The 27,945-nt window shown below is 25.0% G+C and overlaps 1 protein-coding gene across 1 annotated transcript in view; it reads left to right on the forward strand.

Moving 5' to 3' along the window:
* LOC136990411 (zinc finger protein castor homolog 1-like) overlaps positions 1-27,945 on the forward strand; it is a 116,408-nt gene that overhangs the window by 70,767 nt on the left and 17,696 nt on the right. The window contains 10 exon segments of the mRNA XM_067288797.1: positions 9,620-9,852; positions 11,079-11,220; positions 16,043-16,115; positions 16,525-16,612; positions 19,327-19,491; positions 20,192-20,408; positions 21,416-21,553; positions 22,797-22,957; positions 23,997-24,436; positions 27,008-27,136. Of these exon segments, the coding sequence (XP_067144898.1) occupies positions 9,620-9,852; positions 11,079-11,220; positions 16,043-16,115; positions 16,525-16,612; positions 19,327-19,491; positions 20,192-20,408; positions 21,416-21,553; positions 22,797-22,957; positions 23,997-24,436; positions 27,008-27,136 (1,786 nt within the window).

Genomic DNA, 27,945 nt, shown 5'->3' on the forward strand with positions numbered 1-27,945 from the left:
CGCTCTTTTGCTAAAATTTAAAAGAAAAAAAAAACAAGAAAATATTAAAAACACGCGGAAATTATTCTCCTTTAATATAAATACGTCGGGAGCCATTAACCTAGATGAAATTTTAAAATAACTCTTATAATATATAATATATATAAATTTTACATTTTATTTTAATTTTAAAGAATTATTTAATAAATTAAAATACATTTTTTCTGAAGATCGCGTGCGGTTTTCTCTAACTTAATCTAATCTGTACTGATTTTTCGTTATTAATTTGGACATGCTCAACACACATGTAATGTCTTGCAAAGTGTGATTTCATGCTTTTCAATGGTGATTTTACTGTCACGAAAGTATCCGATTCGTTCCATCACGAAATTATCTACGAACTTATTTGAAAAAGAAATGGAGAGAGAGGAAAAAAAAGAAATACAGTCCACACAGACTGATTACTTGAGTTATATTCGTATCAAATTCGTTCATGTTGACACGCAGTTACAAGCCAGAACTCGATAGATACGCTATTATTAGATGATAAAATTCTAGTCTTTGGTAAATGTTATCTATAAATAAGCTACTGAATAACTGAAGTATTTGCAAAGAGGGATTTCGAAGCCGGCGTTTTATATTTTGCAATGGATTACTGGTTTCTTCTGCTCTTTAAAAGCTGATTCGCTCGCATCAAATATTAATTTTAGATTCGTGGAGTAACTTTAATTAGTTTTTTTTAATTTTTAATAAGAAATTTTATCAAATATTAATTTGTAAGAGTAAAAATTGAATGCGTTCAAGAGTGATAGTTGTATATCGATAGCGAAGAGTGCAATGAAAGGAAGATCGATATTCTCTACGAGAAAGGAACATGACAAGAAAGATTAGACGTTTCTGCGTAATCCAGTTAGTGATCAAACTCCAGAAAAACGTTTCTTTTTTCTTGCAAATATCCTGTTTTTTAATGTAACTTTTTTCACGTTGAGTAAATCTCTTGTTAAAGACAGATATGTTTAAACATTTGATTAGAGCTAAGATGTTGAATGGTTTGCAAAGTGTAGCCACAAATCTTAAGTTTTATGAACGTTTACTGTGTAAAATATACACGTGCCCTGTATAAACATACAGAAATAAGTCGTAAAATTAATTATAAAATCAAAAGTTCTGGTTTAAAACCAAAGTTTGCGCTTCAAACGATTAATTTTGCAGTTTTTCCAGTGTTTCATATCCATTACAACTATAGAAATCAAAGCATTAACACTAAACAGAAGGCTCAATCAGATGAAAGGATATCACAATATCCTTTCAATTGTATACATTTAAAATAATGTACAAGTAGACATACGACCTATAAATGCCAAATATACGTGGAAAATATGCTTACAAGTTATAAAATTTTAACAAGATTTAAAGTAATCAGTTGGACTTAAAGTAATAAAGGAAAAAAAAAAAAAAAGCAATCACGGATCAAGTAACGCCCATAAATACTTTAAATTAATTTAAGCTGTCCTTCGACATAATTTGCAGGTAGTTCATGGGCTAGTTTAGTTGCTTCACTTAAAAATAATGGCACTTTGATCTAGTAAAAGTACATATATGTGGGCACACAGGAGAATAAATTTTTATATTTTAATAATAATAAAAATATGGAGAGAAAATAGAAAAATTCCTATGATTAATTTAATTAGTTTTCGTTTCTTAACGTTATTATAATGTTTGAAAAAGTGTTAGAATGAAAAAAAGCAAAGGAAAAAGAAAAAAAAAATAAAGCCAGTGTTTAATTTTGTTGAAATAAGATAATTAAAATTCGCTTCCAGAAAGTTTCATTTGTTTAATTAGAACATTTATAAACGAAAACAAAAATTCAATACGAATTGAAACGATAAATTATAATTTAAAAAAATAATAATCATTATTTTTTTTAATCTTCTATTTGTTTATTTAATCAAAAAAAAAAAAAATTAATAATAACTTCTTTAAAAAAATTCCTCGTATTCTGCAATCTTTATCGCTCTTATAACAAAGCTAATTTTCGAGTAATTTCTTGTATACACAAAGTCAAACCTGTGTAGAACGTCCATTGACGAAAAGATTAAAAAACGGTCGTTGTTTGGAGGTTATTTCGTCCGCATCTTTACTCAAAAGAGTTCTGAAAACGGTCGTTGTTTGGAGGTTATTTCGTCCGCATCTTTACTCAAAAGAGTTCTGAAAACGGTCGTTGTTTGGAGGTTATTTCGTCCGCATCTTTACTCAAAAGAGTTCTGAAAACGGTCGTTGTTTGGAGGTGGTCGTTATTGGAGGTTCGATTATTTTTAATCATTATTTTCGTAAATTGAAATATTATAAAATCTAAAATTAATTAATTTTATTTATTCACAAAATTGATACACTTAATTAAAAATCAATATCGATGTAATATGTAATATTACCGTTAATTTCTAGATAAGTTACGTTTGAATGTAACTCCTTTCTAAAACTTAAACGATGATTTAGAAACTAATTAATTAATTCTAAATAAGTGAATTTTTTATAAAAATACAATTAAAAACCTTTATTAGAATTTAAGAAATAATTTATTTATTTTAATATTTTTTAAATAAATAATATTTCTAAAATATTAAATTCTACTATACAAGTCAATAGAACTTAGACCTTTCTAGAACTTAAAATTATAATTTCGGGGTTAATTATTTAATTTTAACTAAGTTAATTTTATTAAGAATACAATTAATAGATTTTAAATTTTATTATATTTTCATAAAACTCCTAAAATAACTTTTACAATTAGGAATTCATTCCTAAATTACAGTTCATTGCCATCGAGTTCCATAACTTCTCTCCTATAAAGCAAAGCTAATTCTCAAATAATCTCTTACGTAATGAATCTAAATGTTATATTTTTCATAAAATATACGTTTTAAGTTATTTATTTAAAAAAATTTTTATTAAAATCGATAAATATTTCGCCCGAAAAAATCCGTTTAAACTCCGAGAACTGACAGTTGTAAGCAGCATCCAATCCCGTTTTTAGAATTTAAATCTATGATTTATCAGCTAATTATTTAGTTTTAATTAAGTTATTTTTTTTACGAAAATGCAATTAAAGGTTTTTTACATTTTATTGTATTTTTTAAAAAGGTCATAAAATAATTTATATAATTACAAATTCTTCTCTAAACTATATAACTCATGGCTATCAATTTCTACTTTGAAAAGTTATGGAACTTTTTCATTACAATTTACCTATCGAATCAAAATTCCATCTAAAGTGCCATTAAATACAAAATAATCTTTTCTTTATTGTATTTATTTTTTTAAAGAAAGAACATGGAAACAATTTAAAAAAAATTAAATTTTAATGAACTTGGCACATCCAATTTGTAGCAACTATCAAAGTGATACTATTCCCAATCAATTTAAGTAATTGGTTGCTACAAATTCACTGCTCTAACTCCATTAAATTTTAATTTTGTTTCTCCCCCTTTTCTTTTTCTAATTTTTTTTTTCCTTTGAAAACAATTCAAAATTTAGAAAATTCGTTATTTTATATAATCATAATGGGAATTTTATGTTTGTCGTGTCTAAATTTATAGATTTCTGCAGCTTTCATTTACGTTTCTACGTTTTTTTAAGGTAAAATGGCGGTGGTTTTTTTTAATGGTTTCGCATATTTCTTTATAATTTCCATCCTTTCGTGCTATTTGAGGTTTCGCATAATTTGTTTTTAATTTTATGGTTTTCAAGGTTTGTACTTGATAAAATACGTTGCGGTTTTTATAGTTTTTTAAGGCTCCACACAATTTTTTACGACATTTTAATGGTTTCGAAGTCAGTGGCGCATTATACAATGGGCAGAAAGGGCAATTGACAGAGTCAATCTTATATAGAAAAATGTCTGAACTCAATACTACATAGGGTCGTCTAATTCAAATTTGCCTGGGCCACACAAAGTTTATAACGCTTCACTGTTTATTATAGTTAAATTTTTAATGATTTTCGTACTAATTAAGGTATTTAAACCCGTAAAATTGCCACACTTTATCACATAAAGGAGGCTAAAAAGTGAATTAATAATTTAAAAAATAAATATTTTATCATCTTAAAAGTATTTCGAGACATTGTAACTCCTGTAGAAATAATTATATTTATTTTTATTCGATCATTTATAATTCATTTATGCATTTGATACGCTTGACCAATATATTTTATCTTTTTATCTAAATCTTTTTTTTTATTTTTTTAAATTAATTATACATTATAAAGGCGACTTTAATACATTTTTTGAAGGTTTTATTAAGTCTCTAACCATTCTCCTATTCGCAATTAACAAAGGAAATGATCGTAATTATAAAGTATAACAATAATAAATTGAATTTTAAATTATTTTACTGTTGTAGGGGTGAATACATGCATACGTTATTACGTGTGCACTGTACATATAAATTTTTTAATATCTTTCCTGTTAATTTAAAACACTGAATAAATAATTATAGAAGAATTTTACAGATGAATAATTATACAATCGTTTGATATAAACTATAAACAAGCTACAAAACATAGACAATTTTTAGTGTTATGGTCCGATAAACACGTGATGTATAGATGACATATGGGATAAATTTGTAATGATAATGTTTAGTGACACGGATATTTTATTAAATTTATGTTAAATGACACTTTACAATGGAGGAAAAATAGATTTTTGCGTGTTTAAATGTATATAAATTGCTACTTTTTCTCTATAACCTTGTATGATGTATGAACAGGACAGAAGTGGAGATTTTTCCCTGTTTAGAGAAAACTTATGGGCCCTTAGTGGTTCCTACTCCTATAAATTAATGTTATTCTTACCAACAAAAAATAAAATATTTATTTCATTTATTCCAAAAACACTAAATAGTAAAAGGGATCTCCTCTAGAGATTCTAGAATAAAGGTCCTAAAGGATCTCTATTCTTGGGCCCCCCAGCTCTCGAGGCCCCGTGTATAACTAATTAAAAATCTGTTCATTGTTTGTATTATTATTATTAAAATAATCTTCTTTGAAAGATTTATATATCAAGGAAATAAAAATACGGGTTTTTCCTCCTATTTTCTTTCAAGGGTATTTAAATCTGTTAGTTGACATTTCTTCCTGATTTAAACAAGTCGAAACCTTAAAAAAATTGTTTATGTATTTACTCGAAAGCTAAATCTGACACGAAATTAATAATTTAATTACAAATGCAGCGAAATTATAATTAATTTTGATTATTTTCCAAATTATTTCTGGTTCTATCCGCAACTATTTTGTGTTTGTTTATCAATAAAACGAGTTTATTTATTTATTTTTTTAAAAAAATTTATTCTAGCATAAAATATGCGCTTATTAATGTGATAAAATAAACTCAATTTTAGACTAATTCGTTAATAATTAAATTATGCGTGAAATTATTAAAATAATTTTATGTGTCCCTCAGATTTTTGCAATTGAGAAAATGGGAAAGTACCACCATTTTGTTACGCGCTGGAATATTAAAAAAAAAAAAAAATTAAAATTTATTAAATTAAATACTATTTTAATGCAGTGAAACCTCTGAAGACGGACACGGACGGAAATGTAAATAAGTGGCCGTCGTTTAAAGGTTATTCTGTACGTATTTTTGTTCCAAAAAGGTTCTCGAAAAAAAAAAAAAATGGACATCGTTAGAGGTTCTAATGTATTTAAAGGGGAGAAAAATTAGGAAGATTTTTACTTAGAAAATATATAAATTATCTCCTAGAACTACCGCAATTATTTTTAATTTACCAATTCATTTTTAATGGCGATCATTTTAGTACTAGGAATTATTTAAAACATTTAGCAAAAATAAAACTTTTGAACTTTAAACTACACAATTTTAAATTTATTTATTTATTTTTTTTTTCTAAAGAAAAAAGCGCTGATTTAAAGCAATTCCACATATTTCTTCTACTTTGTAACTAAAAATAACAACAACAACAACAAAAAAATTCTTTATATATATATTTTTTTAATTTTTATTTTATTTTTCTTCTTGTTCTTCCTTCAAATGCGACAAACGAACGTACGTTCTATTTTTATTTATAAAAATAAGTCCGTTTCCTTTAAAGAATTAACTCGTTTTATTATAAAACTTTGTACTCTTGCCAATTTTCAGATTCAAAAAATTTCTCTCGACTCTAAAAATTGCAAACAAGAGGATTCATCTCATTACTTCTCAGCCTACAAATTATCTTATTATCATTTACTATAAAAGCAATTTCTGGTAATGAACGTAACGTTTATGGGGTGAACGAACTGGCAACTGACCAATAGAAAAACTCGATCAAAATGTAATTAAACTCGATACCTCTCCCCCCTCAAAAAAATTACATAAATAAATGTATTTAAATATATTTTTATATACTTTTAAATGACAGAATGTTGATTAGATTTGGGGGGAAGGAGGATTAAAAAATAAAAAATAAAAAAAAATGGAGGAGGGATTAAATATGAATAAATTTAATTATTATTTTTACAACATTTTCTTATGATTTTTTGGGAGTTTGTTTGATAAAGTGGGGTTTTTTTTCGACGTTGTGTTAAGATTGATCACCTGCTTGATCAATTTTTTTTCCATAATATTGAATGAGCAGGTGATAGGTGTAGAGCTTATCATCTGGAAAGAATTATGTAGAAAATTATATTAACTTATACTATAATTATTTTTTTTTCTCCCACAGAATTGAGGTAGTATTTATAGAATTTTTCTCTCTTTTTTTGTATTTTTAGGGGGTTAAAAATGGAGTAAACAAGCGAATGAGTTCATAGAATGTAAAAATATGCTCACGTTCATTTTTAGTTCGTTCCTTTCATTGGATAAGTTAAAATTTAAAAAGTAAATTTTTTTTTTTTTTAAAGTTACTTTAAAGTGTAGAAAATATAAATTTATATTAATTAATACTTATAAATTTTTAGAATTTTCTCAACTTCTTCTTTTTGTTGATGCTAGCTTCAAATTTCACTGTCGACATTTTAATTCTTTCATTTCTAAATGAATTTCTGTGTAATTCTATCAGAAAATATTTCCAGTAATAGCTGATGTAATGAATGTTCTTATAATAAAAATTATATAGCATCTTGGCTATGAAAATTATACAATTTTTACAACCTAAGTTGGGGCATGGCACTTACTTTATATCTAGTAAAGGGGTAGAGTTTAATGCGAAATTTATGGTTGAATATTTGCATACAATATTTTTATAATTATTATATACAAGACGTCCTTTCTTCTTGGTATTTTCTATATATCTTTCTAGATCATTAAAGAAATGGATTAGAATATTTTTATAGCATCTTTTCGAGAATGCGACCGAAAGATATATTCTTGAATCATTTTCTTGATACCCCGAAGCTTCATTTTTTTTTCTTTTTAATTTTTTGTTTAATTTAACGCTATGTCCTCTCGTCTTTCATAAGCTAGTAAAGCATTCGACTTTCTACAATTCTTTTTCCAAATATTTCTATTCATTAATTACGATTTCTCAGTGAGATAACGTTATCGAGTGGAAGTAAATTAGCTTGTGTTTTTTTTTCCCTTATAAAATACTCCCTTAAGTTTAATTTTTTTTCCTTTCTTCTTCTTCTTCTTTAATATTAATTTTCTAGTAAATAATTCTTAAACAAATATCGTAAAGTTTTGCAATAATTATTTTCTTGAAGTGATTAATACCTCCGCATATTATCCGAAATTAATGGCTATAAAGTAGCTCTGATCATCATTATAGGACCCTATTTACTGTAAATCATTCTTATCGTACTTCTTCAATCTATTTTTATTAATGTTAATCTGCATATTTATAGATATAATTCCGCGAAATGCAGCCAATAACTTTTTCTTTTAATATTCTAGGCAACAGTACAGATTTAAAGCATGGCTGCTTACTAATATTACAGATTTCCTTTAACAAAAATCAAGTTCGCTTTGATTAATTACCACGATGTGCCGTATTTATGAGGTTGAAGAAAAATATTATATATATATATTTTTTTTTTTTTTTCCTTCTTCTTCTTCTTCTTTTTTTGATAATTTTTATAAATTACAAACGTCACTCTCGCTAAATTAAAATTGGTTATATATTATGAACGTTCTAGTAAAAAATTTAGCGAGTCATTTTTTTGGGGGGTTGATTTTTTTCTTATTTTAATTTTTTGGGGGTTTGATAAGATTGAGATTTGTGCATTAGCGAATAAAATATTCATTAATATTCATTCTGTTAAGGTTTATATTTAAAAAAAAAGAATTAAAAAGGAGAAAAAATCGCACGCTGTTGAAAGAGTGGTTCTGTAAGAATACACCCCAACAAATTGTATAAGATTGTTTGGAGTCGAATATTAATTACGCTTTTTAAAAAGCTATACAGTTATCACTTTTACAACATTATATATTCCATTAAAAGTATAAGTAGCTACAATAACAATGAGCTATAAGTATTTTTTTACGACTCAACCATCCTCTTTTCAAAGGGAGTGTTATCGTCAACAGAACTAATCAATGGCTAAGTAAGAAAATGCATAAGTCCAATTATGAACCTATGCCGTAATTCATGCTATTATATAGAATTTAAATCGATCTAATTCTTAACCCGTAACTCAGTGGCTATTTAACGAGTTGTGCTATTTAGAAGTGAAATAACAGAAGATAAAAAAAAAACCAGTTATAGCTACTTTCATAAAGAGTAATTCAGACTTTTTAAAACAGGTATGCGATGAACTGTTGACCTTACTGATATAAGCTCAAAACACGTCCTTAACAGCAGCCTCAATGACGATTTAACCAAGGTCATTTTTTTCTGTTTCTCTTACTCCCTTTTTAATGCCCCTTTCCCCACAATTCCGCCTCAAGATTGACATAGAGAACTAGACTGAGGCGCTACTTCTCAAGCATATCTGTTGTTGACTCGTGTGTCACTTTTATCCCCTTTTAACTGTCATAGTAATTTATGCCGTGGACAGTAGACAACTCACGAAGACACGTACTGGGTGCTGCTACCAGTATCTAGTGATGGAAAAACAATGTGTATCTGTCACTGGATAATATTTGTTGGGGTAGGTAACACATCACTGAACATTACTCTGTCGTGAGTTACTGACACACAACGTTTATAATTACATATATATTCGATTCTTCTTCTTTTTTTTCCTCTTCTTCTTCTTCTTTTTTATTCTATTCTCTCTTCATCTCCCTCCGAATTGTTTTCTTTGTTGAGACGAGATATCAAAAAGCAGCCATGTGAATAATAAGGTGGACCACAAGCCGTTTGGTTAATAATGCATGTCTTGTCACGATGATAATTTTGCCAAAAGATTAAAAAAACAACAAGAAAAAAAATTAAAAAAAAGCTTTTGTTCTGAGAATTGGTGAGAACGAAAATGTGCTTGGCAAAAATGAACACAGGAAAAAAAAAATTAATTTCTTAGACGTTTTGATAATAATTGTTTTCTTTTTTCATTTTTTAATATCTCAAATTAGATAAAAGTTTAAAATTTCTTTTCATAATTAAAAATTTTATTGAAATGATAATTAATAGTAATAACTCAAAGAAAATGGAAACATGAAAATAATTTAAATTTACTTTGTTTCTTTCGGGGGATGTAGGGAAGATATTGGAGAGTATGCCGGCTCAACATCTACCTTACATGGTGCCTTTGAGTAATATGCCAGCATCCGAACCTCATTATAGAGAAGATTCTCCACCAAATTGCAAAAACTCTCGCTTATCACCTCCCATGCAAGAATCCATCCTTCAGCAATCGGAAGAATGTCTGCAATCTTCGGTTGTGGATAGCATGTCGCAATTACCGTCCGACAATATTATAGGGAATCCAAAGGTATATTTAAGATTTCTTGCCTTTAATTAATTAATATTATTTTTTAAAATTTTTATTATATATTTTATGCAGCTTTTTTTTTTTTTTTTTTTTTTTTTTTGCTGTCTTTTGCATCTAATATCACATTTTCTGTAACACGCAAAGTGGTTGGAGCAGGAACTCGGAAAGGAATTTCGTGGTGCCTGCAGCCTTTAAAGTGCCATAAAGGCATGATTGTTTAAGGTTTTGCTCCTGGGCTTCTTGTACACGCGCTTGGCCTCTCTGATCCACGTGTGTAACGAAGAGCCGAAGCTGCGGGGTATTTGTTATGAGTCTTGAACCGAAAACGTCAGATGATAGTTATTGTTATCTGATGTCTATTCATCCAATCGCGACGTTAAATTTATTTAAAAATATTCCAGTTATCAGTTACATAATTCGCTATTAATATTTTTTTAATAACATTTAATATGTACTTTACTTTTAATTTTCAAAATTACTCAAACAAAAAAAAAGCGATATTATATTATTACATTTTATAACGCTTTAATAATTTTTTTAATACAAATGTAATTATTAATTAAAATTTAATTATTTTTTAATTTCAACATAAAATTTTAACAAATTTCGTATTTTAATCGTATGTAGCGACATCTAGTGTCTACTAATTTTAAAATAAATTTTTATAAAAAATTGTTAAATATTTTCTCAAATTTGATATTTTCGCGGAATAAATTAAAATCACGCAAAATCTTTACAAAGAATTTAATAAAATAATAAATTGAATTCTGTTTTCTTCCGAAAATTAACTTGGTTCACGTGACTCGTAAGTAACCAATAGAGTAGAAGAAGTTATCTGACGTTCGTGTCTGATGGTTCAAATGTTTCACGTGAATGTCAATTTCTTTTTTCAAATTCAGGTTGTCTCGACACGTGTCAGCTATGTGATGTTTCTGTTCCGAGTATTTCGTATTAAATGATAGTAATTATAAAACTGGAAAGGATGAATAAGATTATAATAAAATTACTTTTTCTTCAATTGCATCCTATAATCTGTTTAATATCTTCGGTAAAGTAGAAACATTCGTCGTATTTTCTAAATATAATACAATCATTTGAAGTTGAAACACAATATTGTGATCATCAGATTACTTATTGAACTACTAAATATTAAAAAAAAAAAAAAAATTGTATTGAAATATAAAATATACATTTTTGTATTAACGGTTAATGTAATTTAATTTCAGGTTATATTGCCACCGAATATGACCACAACAATTCTAACACTTGCAGCTTTGGGTACCAAAGTTACAGCCAGTCCTGCTTCTACTAAAGCAGGTAGCACTCCAGGCACTCCATCATCCCCACAAGAGACATCTAATCAGAAATGTAAGTTACAGTTAGACATAACATTCTTAATATCCGTGACGAAAACGGCGCGGATACAAACTTTAAGAACAAGAAATATTCGTAATGCCGCTGCAGCTCAAATTATACAAAGCGATCGAGATTTTATCGCCTCTTAAATCGTATATTACAAATTATACATATATGTAGGATATGTTGGTTTAACTGTCGACGAAGTTGAATCCTTAGGTTTTTATTCTAAAACTGTTTACATACACATTATTTATATGTTTACTTATTCTCTGTCTTGCAATAAAAAATGCTGAATAATTTTTACTTAATAAAACATTCTCATTTCATATAAACAAAAACTAATAAACATATTCGAAACGTCCATTTCTTTTTCTGAATTTAAATTAGTAACGTTTTTCTGATGTACAAATGAAACAAGAAAATTTTATTATTTGCAACAGTTATTTATTATTGGTTTTTTCGCGTGTTACATGTTTATGCATTAAATGTCGACATAAAATAGAAGTTGATTTCCCATTCACGACCAAAAGGGATAAGCAGTTGTATAAATTTGTCAAAAAGGACCTTGAACGTGTAATTCTATAGCAGAGAAACCGAGAATGTACTTTTTCCGTCCATATTAACCGAATGCTGTTATTATGTGGAGAAACTCAGATCTACTTCAATCGTTCTCCCTATTTCACCCTTGATAAAAATCTGTGATTAATAATGAGAAGATAGTTTCAAGTACTGTTGGACAGATGGAAAAAAATGACATTTCATTTCTCAAATGATGGATAGCAGGGGCACACATACAGGTGAAAAGTGGATTGGACTTGTTTAATAGCTTTTATTACCATCTTCACTGAATACCTGAACTTTTATTGTGTCCCTGACCTCTCAAGCTAGATTCATTTGACAGACCACTCCTATAAATGTGTATGTACGTCTGCTGCCAGACGAGAGTTTGTGCCAGTCTATAGAAACAGCAAAAGAAAAAAAAAATAGTTTTTTTCATTAATCTTAAACACTGAACTGTCAGAAATATGAACTGACCTTGAATAAGTTATAATGGAAGAAAAGGCACAACATTCCATTTTAACAGAGACAGATAGAAAAGACTTTCACATCCATTAACAACAATCAATTATGAGAATAAGTTCATTAGAAACTCCAGTGTCAAGAAGTTATTTAATATCATTGCACTTTACATTCTTTAGATTTTATTCTCTTGTTGTTTATTATTGTGCTACAATTTATAAAGAAATTTGTTACCTTGTTTTGAATGCTTTTTTTTTCTTACATTCATTTGTAGATGCAGTCTGTTATGTATTGTAATCAATTTAAAATGTAAAATACCAATAGCATACACGAACAGATGAGAAAATAAAATTGAATGTTTACAGTTAGTTTAGTTAGTTAAATTACAATTAATTAATTTAAAGAACAATTTTAATGCAGAAACATTTTGACAAATTACATTTTCTTGTAAGTAAAATTTATCAAAACATATGCATAATTATTCTGTTAATATGGTAAAAATAATAACCGTAATTTGTTCCTTTGAACGTAAACAATACGTACAAACAGTAGTATCTTTGTTGAATTTTTAATAAAATAATAAGAAATTAATTGATACATTTTAATATCATTTTTATCTTATAATATATAACTAAATCTATATTAGAATACAATATATTCTTAAGATGATAAACATTATTCATTCTTATAATTTTATAAATTAGAATAGGCTAAGAACAGGTCTTTAAAAAATTTATTACCGAGACAAATGAACAAATTATATTAAATATGAAGAAAGATACACAATACAAAAGTAAGTTGCATAGTATCTAAGATAAAAATTTTTGAGTGTGTTAAACAATGAAAGCTATATTCTATATTGTCATGTCAAGTGTGCATTGTTTGTTTGAGAAGCTTGACAGAAGCTATACATGAAAATGTATCCTTCATTATTATTCATTACTTACACACACAAAATATATATTGAATATATGTCACACGAGCAAACGTTTACTAGATATTCTTATAATTAAAACATAAAATTCCGCACTTTTTGCAAATTTCAAACTCTCGCCAATAAGATATTAATGCTTAATACGTTCCTTAAATGAAACATTTTAAGTTGAAATAATAATGAAATTTGCTCACATCTTAATCATTACAAATATAAAATTTTTGAATTAATTATTAAGATAGAATCTTAATAAAATTGTCAGGCATGAAATTATTTACAAATGATAATGATAATTATTTATATTTTCATGACATTTAACAATGAATTTGGAATATTTGAAAAATATTTAAACACATATTTAATTGTGCCAATTACGGTTGTTTGACGTAAAAGCATTAAATATTATTACACTATCCATCATGTTTTTACTGTCATAGAAAGATGTCATTCACATGATGATTAATACACCTTGTATAATGCATTTTCTTGTCGACTGGAAGAGCAATTAAATTTTCTCAAATCATGATTTAAGGCTTTTGTCTATTATGAAAACTGTCACTATTGCAATTTTAGATGAAATTTTTTTCTTGCTAGATCTAATTTGTTATTTGATGGCACACAAATCTACCTTTATCATAAATAAGTCATCTAAAATAGAGTGATTTCTTTTCGGAGAATTAGGTTAGAAATTAATGTTTCGAAAATAAAAAGAAACAAACTAAAATTATACTTAATTTAAATTTTTTTTTGTTATTTGTAGGGGTCGAATTTATTGTTTAATATTTTTATAATCTAATTACTTTCAAACGATGATAAGAAAATTTATTTATTTTTACTATTTTATATTTTATTATGATTTAAATATACTTCTATTTATATTTCTTAACAATCTTCAATGGTTTTTCTAATTTATAGAATAAGATGTTTTAAAGTATTAATTATTTTATTCAGAAAGATGTTTATCATTGCATGTTCTATCTTATCTGCAGTTTAGACTTCTGTTATCATCGCCATTAGAAAGTTGTGGGCGTAATGATAAATGTTATCCAGTCACTTAGCGTATATTTATTAATTGCAAAATTTTAAAGGGAATTTGAATTGTGTTTATAATAATTCATTTACAGTTTAATTATTAATTATTTCTTTAATTTTCTACTTCTATTGAAAATTAGACAAGTTTTTGATCAAACCGGAATGACTTCTTAATATCGACGAGAATTTATCGTTTGTTATTCTGATAAGATAAATTAATTATAATTTAAATTGGTAAACATTGATTAGATCTTAAATGAAATCAATGTTTTCATTAATTCATATCAATGTATATACATCTTTTTTATATATTATGTAATAGAAGATTATGCGAAAGTTAATAAATCAACATTTCTAAAAAGTTGGAAAATTTAATTTGTTTTTCTATAATATAACATAATTTTTTTCATTATTATTTAAATTTAAACGGTTTTTTTTCTTAAAAAGATTTTAATTAAGTGATTTTAAAATGACTAACTATGAATAAATTGGATTTAATAAAATATTTTATTAAATATCATATTCTATACTGATCTTAAATATAGTATATACTGAATTAATATGAAAATTTATTCCATTTTTTTTTTCTTTAACTCCTTCTGCCTATAGGCACTAAGAGAGTCTTTTAATTGTACCTATCACAGGTTAGGTCAAGTCCACAATGGGTGGTAAGGGATGGGATCTGATATATCCAAGACAGACTACCCATGAAAAATTCCGGGGGTTTTGATTTGATTTTGTTTCCCTCGGAGCAGTAGGCTGGTTCCTTAACTGTCTCGGCCGTATGGCTATCAATATTTACTCGTTTGGTTTCTATAACTGTTTAGAAGTTACAATATTTTACGAATATATTAAAATCTTTCTTTAACTGGATTTATACTTAAAGCTTTAAAGATTTTTAAATGTTTAAAGTATTTTGGATATTGCAATTGATGTTCTTGGTCAAATTGATTTAATGTATTTAATAACTATGTCTTATGGATTCTTATTTAATTATTTTTATATGATTTAAATATATAAAAGTCCTCCATTTTTACAAGTTTAAATTAATAATTATTTTTTTCTATAGAAATGAAATATTTATTCAAATTGAAATGCTTTAAAGCTGTTTAAATCTAATAAAATGTTGGACATTTTGTTAATATTTTATATTCGAGTTGTATAATTTTTAATTTATATATGTAAAAACATGTATAAAATTCAGTTTTAAATTTTAATATTAAATTGTTAAAATTTTTGAAACTGATATCAACTGAATAAGTATAAAACATTTCTGAGTTTTATTAAATCCTTTGTGTCTACTAAACAGATTTATTTTTATTTGTAAAATGTATGTAAAATACACACAAAAATCGTGGCAGAATTCTCTATTGTTAGCGCAGTTTCGGTAAACTGTTCCGATTATCATAACAATAGACTCATAACTCTGTTACACAATACAATAAAAGCATATAATATACATCAACAAATATGAAAAACTCAAATTAAATATTAAAGTGTAAAATTGAAATATTAATCATATTCTGTTATGTAACTTAATAAAAGTAAACAAATTATTTTCTTATTAAAAATTTAAAAAAACGATTTAAATTAGAAAATGCAATTCGTTTACTATATAATAGTGAGAAAAATTCCCCGTTCTGGAAATTAATGCTCTATTGTTTATTATTTAGACTCTTGTTTCTGAATGATGATAGAGCAAGTAGTAAATTTTTAAAATTCTTATAATCAGGCACTTTTCTTACTTGGAAAAATTTATTAGCATCTCGTAATTATGATGCGAATTTTATATTTTAATTTAAAGTAATATAATATTAATTAATTACAAATTTTCTGATTTTGCAGTATTAATAAATGCGAGTAATGCTATTAAAGATCAGAAACCCGTACCGATCGATTATTCCCGTTACGTCAAAAGGTGAGTCGATTATAAATAATAATATTTAACTTTTATTTTATTCAAAGCAACAACTTAACAAATTCATTCATTCCTAACTAAAGAAATCAATAATTGATTTATTATTTTATTTTTTAGTTATGCATTAATAAGCAAAACAGCATTGCTATTTCTTATTTTTTGTTCATTTCATTATAAGATCATAACTACTAAATTTAAAAATTAAAAATTTCTACGAATAATAACGCAAAATTCGACTCGTAGCTTTATTTGTCACGAGAATTTTGTAACAAGTACGATTCTTATATCGACGTTATGATCTCGTAATGAGTGTTGCTATTTATTTCATAACCAAACTGATTGCAATAACGTGCACTGCATTTCCCATCAGCTATTATGATGCATATAGCTGTTGTCGCTTATATTTCAGATTTTCAAGTGCTCTGGAATGTGGCAGCAATTATTGTAAAGACTTAAATTATAGGGAACATTTTCATTGCTTGGACTGTAATTCCAAAGTCAGTATTTTTTGTTCCATCTACTAATTTCTCATTAATTTCATATTTATTATATTTTTCATAACTTTAATAATCAGATAACTGAATTTTCTCAAAAATAGAATAATTTATAAATACAGTATTTCTTCTTTTGATAAAATTCACTAAATTTTGTTATGAGACTTTTTTTGTTGTTGTGATTTTTTATAATTAAAAAAAATAATTTTGAAATATAAAAATTTCAAGAAATAAATATCTTATTTACAAAAGTAGATTTTGAAATGTTTAATTTCGTATGAATGTTTAATCCAAATTATTTTAAATGATCAAAAATATTTACATAATTAATTAAATATTTTATTTATTTCTAGAAATTTTATAATCACATATAATAAAATAATAATTTATAAAATAACTATATTTGTTAGTAAGTTAGATACATAATTAACGAAAGCATCTCTTTTTTACAAGGAAATTCTTCGGAAAGAAAAAGATCAGTACGTTTGTACACGTAAATAACTTTAAAATGGTTTCTATAAAACAAAATGTTTGTTTTGAATATGTAAAAAAGTATTTACTAAAATCAAATATTAAATGATAAATATACTGTCTGAGAATAATAAAACAAGAGATTATTTTTAAGAAAATTACAAGTTAAATTCAATAAACGTCTTCTACTATTAACACTGCAGTGAGTAACACAAAGTCACAGACAAAAACCTTTTACAGTGTTGTATACAACGGAGAACAAACTAACGTTTTTGGTCTCCACCAAAGCCTTCTTCAGGTTGAGAACTAAATGTCGTCCCCCTCCAGACCGCCAGAACGATGCGCCCGAGAAAACGTTAGTTGGTTCTCTGTCGTATACAACACTGTAAAGGGTTTTTGTCTGTGACTTTAAGTTAAATTCACATATGAATATATGTTTTATTTAGTTTTGAAGAAAATTATAAATTATTTAAAATTTGTAAAATTTTAAATAATGTTATACATTTTATGCTGACAAATATAGTGTATTTTTGTCATTATATTCATGCCAGTGAAGGCAATGCTCAAAATTTATACAACAAACCAGTGAATTGTTCTGTTGCATAAATAATTTACAAAAATAATATTTATTGATTTTTTTCCACTTAATATTCAATGTTATGCATAAATATTATTGATAGATTAAACATAGAAAATTTAAATTTTGCATGATATATACGTTTGCTGTTTAATTTTGAGCATTAGAAATTTATTAATTCTTAGTGTAAATTTATGATAACAATAGATAAAAAATTTCATTATATGTTCCTATAAGAAAATAACAGTAATTTTGAAATGATACCTTTTAAATAAATGAAAATTTTATTTATAAATACAGAATTTTCAACTTTCCAATTTATTTTATACTTATAAAAATTGTATAAATATATAAAAACAATTTGTTTTAATATACATTAAAACACAGTTTAAAATATAACATATCTTAAACTTCAATTTTATTTTATTCTAGTTTAATTCGGAGCCTTGTATCATGTAATTATAGTATCTTTCCCCTAAAGAATAATTCCATTAAACCCAACAAATACAAACAAACATTTATTCCGAAAGTGACATTTAAACGTGCAATATGAATTAATAATCATTGCTGTTAAAAACTAGAGCGTTATTTCTAATTTTAATTTACTGATGATATATAATATAAATTGAACGTAACACACTTATACTTAGTGATATATAAACATGTAATAATGTAAATTTTAATGACGTTATGAAACAAACATTATAGTAAAGTCAGATTATTCATAAATATATTTAAAATATTTATAAAATCAAAGAAATGTCTTAACTATTTCTAATATTGGTATAAACTATATTTAAAGTACATAAGAATTTAAATTTCACAAACTAAATTCAGATTTATTAATTTAAAAATAGATAAATATAGCTGTAATAATCAATTAATTATTTTTGAATTATGCATTTTAGTGTATATAATCAAATTACTTATATGGTGAAATTAATATTATGAATAATGTAATATGTACATAAATGATGTAATATGTTATAAATATAAATAATGTAATACGGAGAATAATTTAGTTAATGCATAATCGTTATAATTTGTACAAAATAACTTATAATTCATAAACAAAATCAAACAATTTATTAAGAAATTATCCACTATTTATACAGAAAATATGAGAGTATACATAACATTATAAAATTCCTATTTATAATATTTCAGACTCTAATTTATTTTACAGGTACTAGTTCAGATTTAACACTTTATTAATTTTTTTCTTGAGCTTTAACTAGAATTACAATTGCTCATTCAAGAATTTATTATGATTCAACCGTTTATTCCTTCTTGGTACATATACATAGCCTTGTTTTTACATAGTACAATTGTATATAACTAGTAATTAATAATTATTCAGAATTTACATAAAATTTTTTCTTAACGAGAATATATTAATTTTTGGAATTCTGTTAATGCATATTCTATGCTTTTAAGTTATTTATTCTTTATAATTTCTTCTATGAAAAAGTTGAAAATGCTGTGCTTAAATGAAACACGTGTTCATTTAAAATTAATTTTTTTAATATAATGAAAATTATTGTTAATTTATAGTAAAATTTGTAGTTAAGAATGATTTAGTTTAATTTTATATAATTTTTTTAAAATTTTCAGTATGTTCTATGTTTTAAAATGTACACTAAATAAAACAAAAATCTGTTTGTATTAGGTATTTGTAAAGAAGGAGGAGATGATTCGTCACTTTAAATGGCACAAGAAAAGAGATGAATCTTTACAACATGGCTTTATGCGTTATAGTCCTATGGATGATTGTTCTGACAAATTTTCAAACTGTACTCATAATAGAAAGCAAACACATTACCATTGCTTAAAAGTAAGATTTATATGAATTCAATGAAAAGTTTTCATATTTATCCACAATAAAACACAATAATTCAAGTTATAGAACTTTTATTTTAATAATAACTTTAATTCACATGATTTTCGGTAAAAAGATGCTTTATTTATTTAATTTTTATTTTAAATTGCTTACTTAACTAAGTGAAAAAAAATCCCTTTTTTTTTTTTTTATTAATTATGATTATCAATTAAGGATATCTCAATAAGAGTAAGCTTTCAAATTACATTTAAAACTGTAAAATTTATTATATATAAACAAATTAACTGTGTAAGAAATTGTTAGAGGGAGCATTGTTAAAACATAAATATATTAAATTAAAGTTTGAGTACATATAATATTACTGTTATGATAAATTTAAAACTTTATATACATAAAATTAAATGAAAATTTTAACTTTTATACTAATTATTGATTGAGAAAAATGAAAATTCTAAAATATTTTCCTTAAAAATATTGATAGATAATAACACCAAAATAATATACTTTGCCGACGCAAAATTTGATTACATTATACACTTATAAATAGTCACGATATTTTGGTTATGCGATCGTCAAATTTAACGAATGCTTGGACAGAAAATTTTATTTTCTAAAACAAAAGTTTTATATTTTAAAATGGATTTAAAATTTTATAAAACCAAAAATATAAATGAATTGTTGTTTATGATTTTAGGAAGGATGTGACAGAGTGTATGTCAGTACATCAGATGTACAAATGCACGCTAATTATCATCGAAAAGTTTCCGCAATTATCCAAGAAGGTTTTCAGAGGTTTAGAGCAACTGAAGATTGTGCATCCAAAGAATGTTCTTTTTACGGTCAAAGAACGACACATTTTCATTGTCGTAGACCTGGCTGTAGTTTTACATTTAAAAATAAAGCTGATATGGGTAAGATTTATTATAATAATTTTTAAAAATTGTAATTTTCACAAAAAAAAAAAAAAAACCATTTTACTTTAATATTAACGAGAATAAAACAAAATAATAATGTTTAACATAAACAGAAATGATATAAACACTATAAAAATCTAAATATAATAATTATTTTGATATAAAATTTGAAATCTTATGTTTTATTCTGATCTAATGAAACCATTGTGACATTATTAAACTATGACATTTTAAATGAATAATACATTTCATTATCTAAACCTTTCTTCATTATTATTAATCATATAATTCATCTTTATTAATTAGTTTCTAAAATGAAATTAGCCATTCAAATTATTATAAAACCTGAATCTGTATCCCATATTTAATATTTAATGACATATTGGAATGTACGAACATTCAAAAATACCAGAATATAAAATTAAGTTTTTAATGAAAATTAAAAAAGCTAAAAAAAAATAATTGAATATTAATAGAAATATATTAAATATTTTAAGATGTGTTAATTAAATTGATTAAAATGTCAGAAGGATTGATAACGTAAGAAATATATTCGTTTTTAATTATGTTTCTCCAGTTTAATTATTGTGCAAATAATATTAATTAGGATATTAGAATAGAACAATTGACATTACAATGCAATTGTTAATAGAAAATTCACTAATTATAACAAATTTAAATGTCTTTTCCTAATTATTATTTATCAAAAACTCAAAATGTATTATTTGATTCTTTATATGACTCGCTAATTAACTTTTTTTACATTTATATTCTAAATCTACCGACATTTATTGCATTGATTATAATTTATTAAATATGCTAGGATTCAAATTATTTAGAAAGGCCTAATTTTAAGTCTTTAATTATTGACTATAACTATATTCATTTATATATATGTATATGTACATTTATAACATCAAGTATAATAATATAATGTAATAATATGTACATTTTTTTCTAATTTAAAATCTTAATAATGTGATTAATTATTAATTTTCTTTTAGAAAAACACAAGACTTATCATATCAAGGATGAACAATTGAATAAAGATGGCTTCAAAAAGTTCATGAAACAGGAACATTGTACATTTGAAAATTGTAGATTCTCAAAAGTTTGCAATCACATACATTGTATACGACCAGGTGAGTTGAAAAATAATTAATTGTTTGAAATTATATATGTACAACACGGTAGATACGTTCCTTGAAAATACTGCGTTGTGGGAAATCGCGTTATAGGAGACACCAACTTAATACAAAAACTGGGATTCAGTTCTAAAAAAGAGAAAAACTGCCTTTTATAGTGTAACATTTTCGTTATTTTTTAAATTTATGTACATGAAAAGCTTAAATAAAATTCAACATCATATAAAAAGATTATTATTTCAAGTCAAAATCAAAAAGAAACATAATGTTATGCTCACAAATTCAGTCCTCATCGTCACTTATAGTTGTTCGAGAATGTTTGACTGGCTTTATTTTAAGATCTGAGCTTGTTTCATCAAGTTCCACTGCACTTATGTGATCCATTGCAGTTTTTCTGTTATGTGAAAGATAATTCGTTTCTAAATACTCTAAACCGCGTTGTAAGAAAATTTCCGCGTTTTCCAACCGCATTGGAGCGAAAACGCATTGTAAAGGTACCGCGTTGTAGGAGGCCTACCTGTATATATGTATATCACTGGACTTCATATAACAATAAATGAATTTTGAATGCTTTCTATTCATTTATAAATCATTTATTATTTGATATTTAATCTAAATTTTTTAGAAGTAAATAATTTTCCAAAAAAGTTTGTACATGATTCATTTTTGAACTTTTTACTTTTTTAATAACATGACTTTATTAATAAGAAAATTGTTGTTTTGATGATTTAAATTTTGTCATATTATAATTGCTTAATAAAATTATTTCCAATAAAGAGCTAAAAGCACACTTGATTTCAAACTCTATAAAAATGAATCCAAAAAACAGTCTTTTAGCGTTATAAACACTTTTTATTTATTCAAAAAAATTATATGAATTTACTACATTATTGGATCAATGTTATATTTAAATATCAATACATAACTTTAATTTTATCTTTTACATTTCTAATATTCTTTAATTTCTTAAAGATATTTTCTGTAATATAATAAAAATGTTATACTATTTAAAAATGTATAAATGTATTCATTTTAATAAGAAATTATATATAAAACTTAATTATATTTTGTTTCAATCTTTTATTTATTATACATTTTAGTAAAGTTTTAAATGGTTTATTTAAATTCTAGATTATAAATTTAGTTGAATTTAAAATATATTACAGTGCAAAGTTATGAAAATAGGCAATTGAATAATTATATTTTGTTTTCATAGATTTAATTTTATCTTTATTTTAAGGTTGCACTTATGTATTGCATTCAAGTGGTCAGTTATATTCACATAAAAGAAAGCACGAAAGGAGAGATAATGAATTAGCTTACGGAAAATTTAAATTAGCTCAAAGTATGATCAAATCATTATCAGAAGGTGGAATGAAACCGAGTAATATTCCCGAACAGGTAAGTAATGATTGATAATTAAGATAATTAATTAATTATTTTTATTTTAAAATCTTCAAATATTATGGTGTTTACTTGCATTTTATAATTATGGATAACTTTTAAAGATTTCACTGAATTATAATACAAATAACTAAATACACTCTTAAATTAAATTTATTAGTATATATGATAGTAAACTGTGTTTATATGAACAAACATCGTACCAGATAATTATAAATTCATCGATTTAATTTAGTTTAATGGTAAATTAATTCACTTAAATGAAGTTAACATAAATAAGAATATATCTGGATCTACTCGATATCCATTTTATCATTATAAATAAATTTTTTCTCACTTTTGTTATTAAAAATATATCATATCTCTTCGTCACTAATTCATTAAATTAATATTTTATTTGTTCAATTATTATTAAGATGTTGAATTTTAGAAATGATTAACAATTCATTAATAATTAATAGTAATTTTTAAAATAGTAACTAGTTAGATTCTTATTTTTTAATTCACCATGTTAATGAATTATTAATCATTTTTATAACTTAATATTCAAATAATAATATATCAACAGAAACATTAATAAAAAATTTAATCAGTTTTTAGTTATTTCCTGTTTTAATATATCTTTTGACCTTGACTATATGTTTAACTCGCACAAATATCTTATACAGAAGTAAAGTTTCTTGAAGAATCAAAATATGATATTTATTTTAATTTTATGTATGGATTCTTATATTTAATTATATTACATTGAAGTAAATAATATTTCATGATTAATTTATCATACATTGTTCAAAACCATACTATATAAATTGAAGTAAATAATATTTATCAACTTGGAGATAGTTTAGTTTAGCTTGCATAGTAAAAAATATTTTAATTTACATTATATGATATATTTGGGATTTCTTTTATTACAATATAATTATAGTTATAGTAAAATTTTAAGAATATTTGAATCTTTCTTTATAAATTCTGTTAGTATTCTCAAAATTATTCCTTTGAACAATAATAAATATGAAAAATTATATTTTCATAGATGTCTCCTAGAGAATCATCATCAAGTCCTTCTGGCCCTCCAGGGATCAATTGTATTTCACTCATGCAAAATCCAATGCCTCATCTTGGTCCTTCATCATCTCCTGCCAATATTACAGATAGAATAAATGGCCAGTCTGTTGGAAGTCCAACAGTTGTTACGGATAGTAATACATTCCCCGAAACAACAAATAATTCTTCAATGAATGAAAGCCTTCCCCATTCCTTTGCTAGATTCGCATCTCTTTTAACTGGAGTAAATATTGTTAGTCCATTTAATATGAATATGAACTATGGCTCTCAGTCACAAATAAGTAGTGGAAGTGGCATATCTGGAACACCCACAGAGGAGAAACCTATAAGCACCGGACAAGCAGTCGATCTTCGGAGCGAGACGATGAAAGAAAGTAATGGCGATCTTTGGAAGAAATATCTTACTAGGTAAAATTATATTTATAAATAAATAAATTTTAAAATTTAATAAAAATAATAAGATTTAATATTTAAGATAGAAACGCATTAAAGTGTTTAGATATTAGAGAAAGGATAGATTATTTTTATTTTTTCTAATATTTATTTCTGTTTCATTAAAATGAAAACTTTAATCAATCTATATGAAAATAACATTAAAAAAACTGAGATTAAATATAAATTAGTTTACACATATAAACAGTTTTGAATAATTAAATGTTAATTTTATTATACAGACTCATTTTTCACCAAGACATTGATTTACATATGATAATTAATTTATATAAATTCAAAGTTGTATTGAATTTTGGTTAAAGTATTGCCTAAAGTATTTTTTTATTCCTTTATTTCCAAAGAAAACTGAGCTGTAAATTGTTTATGATGAAATTAGTGACTGTATTAATTTTCGACCAAATTATTCAAAAATACCGAAACAGATAACTCTTATTACTCACAGTTTCATATGTATATATCAATTGTATTTTTTTTATTTATATGATAGATAAATACAGTTATTTAATATTGTATTAATTATCTACTTTTTAGATTTGTTAGAAATCAAATGATGTCTTTTAATTTGATTATTATTCCTAATTTATATTTATATTATTACAATTTTATGTATTCAGAAACTCTATGAACAAATTGTCATATATATATATATATATATATATATATATGACAATTTGTTCAATTATATAATGATATATATATATATATATATCATTATATAATTGTTAAGTATTAATATACACTTCAAAAGTATTTTATAATGTCTGCCATGCCAAATTATTTTATATATTTTTACTTTATTTAACGATTTTAATTAATTTTTGTGATTTTATATTTGGTGCTATAAATATTCTAATTTTCCAAAATGATACAATCGTTAATGATTGATATTTTTTGCTTTCCATTATGAAAAATAATCTATCTCATAAAACTAAAAGTATCAGCTGGATGACCAAGGCAGTAAAAGTGTCAGCCTACTGCTCTGGGGATCCAGGATCGAATCTACATGAAGAACTCCGGGAAGTTTCTATGGACTGCCTGTCTTCTCACAGACTGGATATGATAGGCACTTTCCCTCATCACTCAGCTGCCCATGCTGGGTGGTGGGGACCTAGGTGGGGACATTTTTTTCAGGCCCATCACCCATCATGGGTTCATCTAGGCTCTATGGCTTAGCTGAACCCATGATGAGTTTGAAAAAAGGCCCCTTTTAGTGCAGTGCAGAAAGAGACAGAAATGAAATATATGTATAATCTTTTTATTTCTGTTTTCAAGATTTAAAATTTTTCATATCAATTCTATATATAGTAAGTTTTCAATTTCAATGAATGTTTGAATTACAATTGTTGAATGATTGCTTATTATTAAATATTATATTAATTGTTCAGTAATTTATATAAAATGAAAAAATATATTAATTAATTAATTTTATTTTTTTCACATTAATTAAAAACTGTCAGAAATTGGAGAAATTATACAATTTCTCCGATGGTTAATATCAAATAAATAAAAGTGATTTGTATTTATAATAAAAAAATTAACAAGGCATAAAAGAAACCCATATCTTGTGACTTCCTTATATTCTTTAAGTAAGATAAAAGAAACTCAAATGTAAATTAACAGTGTTTTATATTTATTATATTTGAATAAAATCTTTGAATAACTAATGAAGAAATGACTAAAATCTGAAGAGTATGGCATAAAAAACAATTCTCGATAATTTGAAAATTACATTTAAATGCTTAATATATGAATTTATAAACCTATCATGTTAACTTTACATTTATTTGATTTCACATTCATTGTAGTTCTATTTATAAATAAACTTTTAACCTCAATTTTAAGCATTATTATGAATAGGGAAATGTGTTTTACTTGCCACACAAAGTTAATTTTTCCCGTTTTAATATTTCCTGTATTAACTATCATAAATATAATGTGTAATAATTAAATATAATTTATGACTTTTCTCTAAAATAAACGTATCTTTGAAGTGAATTTAAATACTCTTTAACACAATTTTCTTTATAAATTTAAGGTAAATGTTATAAGTCTCTCAAATAATATATTATTTCTTAATAAATCTTGTATATATTTTCTTTAGCATTTTATAACAATAATTGAGTGATAAAAAGTCTATGACTTCATTTAGAAATATGAATATTAAGTAATTAAATTCTGAATCTTGAACAATTTAAATTATTATAAGGGAATTAATTGAATTATATATTAAAATTTCTTAGAATTTTGATTTGGTAGGATGCATGAGTAGTATAAGTTTAATTCTATTAAATAATTACTCAGAACAATAGTAATTATTTAATCAAAAAGGTACTCATTATTTAAACATTAAGATTGTTAACAACAACTTTACTTTCTAATGAGATTAATTCTTACTTGATTATAGAATATTTAACAATAAAGTAAGGAAAATATATTTATAAAAAAATACTTGAGCAAATTTTTTACATATAATTTGAAATCCAAATAATAAATTCAAGTTATATGATTTTTTTCTTGTCTTTATAGATATGGTGTCAATGATATTTGTAAATCTGAATGTGAATATATTTGTAAGGAGCATTATCATTGCAAGACAGATAATTGTAATATGGTGTTTAAAGGGAAAGATATTTTAGGAGTTCAAGAGCATGCAAGGTAATGTTTCAGTTTTTCATATATGAACATCTTTAATTTTTATTTTATTAGAATTTATTATGCATACATACATACACACACACACACACACACAGTACACTCTTGTTAATCCAGCCTTGATAATCCGGTTATTTTGATTATTAAGGGTTGGATTTGCAAAAGTTTACTGTGTGTGTATTAGCAAGAGCTCTCAATTATCTGACATACCCGTCACTTCTAAGTTTATAAAAATGTTAGTCATGTCCTGTTTTCCTGTCTACTCATGTTTCATTTCTGTGTACAGTATTGCATTTCAGCATGGTGTATTTATTTGTCTGACTGCCTAATGAAAAGAATCAATATGAAGATTGACATGTCATGTAATTCATTGCTTTTAGGCCTACACACTCAGTAATCCAGCACTCTTGCTAATCCATCAATTTCTTGCACAGAGCAAGAAATTGATGGATTAGCAAGAGTCTAGTATAATTAGTAAACAAAAATGTAAAATTTAATTTGCAAAACATTCAAATATATAAATTATTCATTGAAATATGCTACAATAATAATTGAAAATTCATGAAATCATGTAGATTTAAATCCAGATCTTTTATAATTAGAAAAGAATTTTCTTAATTCATATCAATTTGGCTGATATTTTTGTCTGAATTATATTATTTTATTCCACATTATTCTATAATTTATATTTTTGAAATACTCGTCATATTTTCCATATAAAACTTACATCTTTAATTCTTATAAATGAATATTGATAATCATTTATTACTATTATTTAATTGCATGATTATAAATACAGTATATTTATAATT

The sequence above is a fragment of the Centruroides vittatus genome, unplaced genomic scaffold, assembly GCF_030686945.1.
Source record: "Centruroides vittatus isolate TY-2023 unplaced genomic scaffold, ASM3068694v2 scaffold_932, whole genome shotgun sequence".
In the NCBI taxonomy this organism is placed as follows: Eukaryota; Metazoa; Arthropoda; class Arachnida; order Scorpiones; family Buthidae; genus Centruroides; species Centruroides vittatus.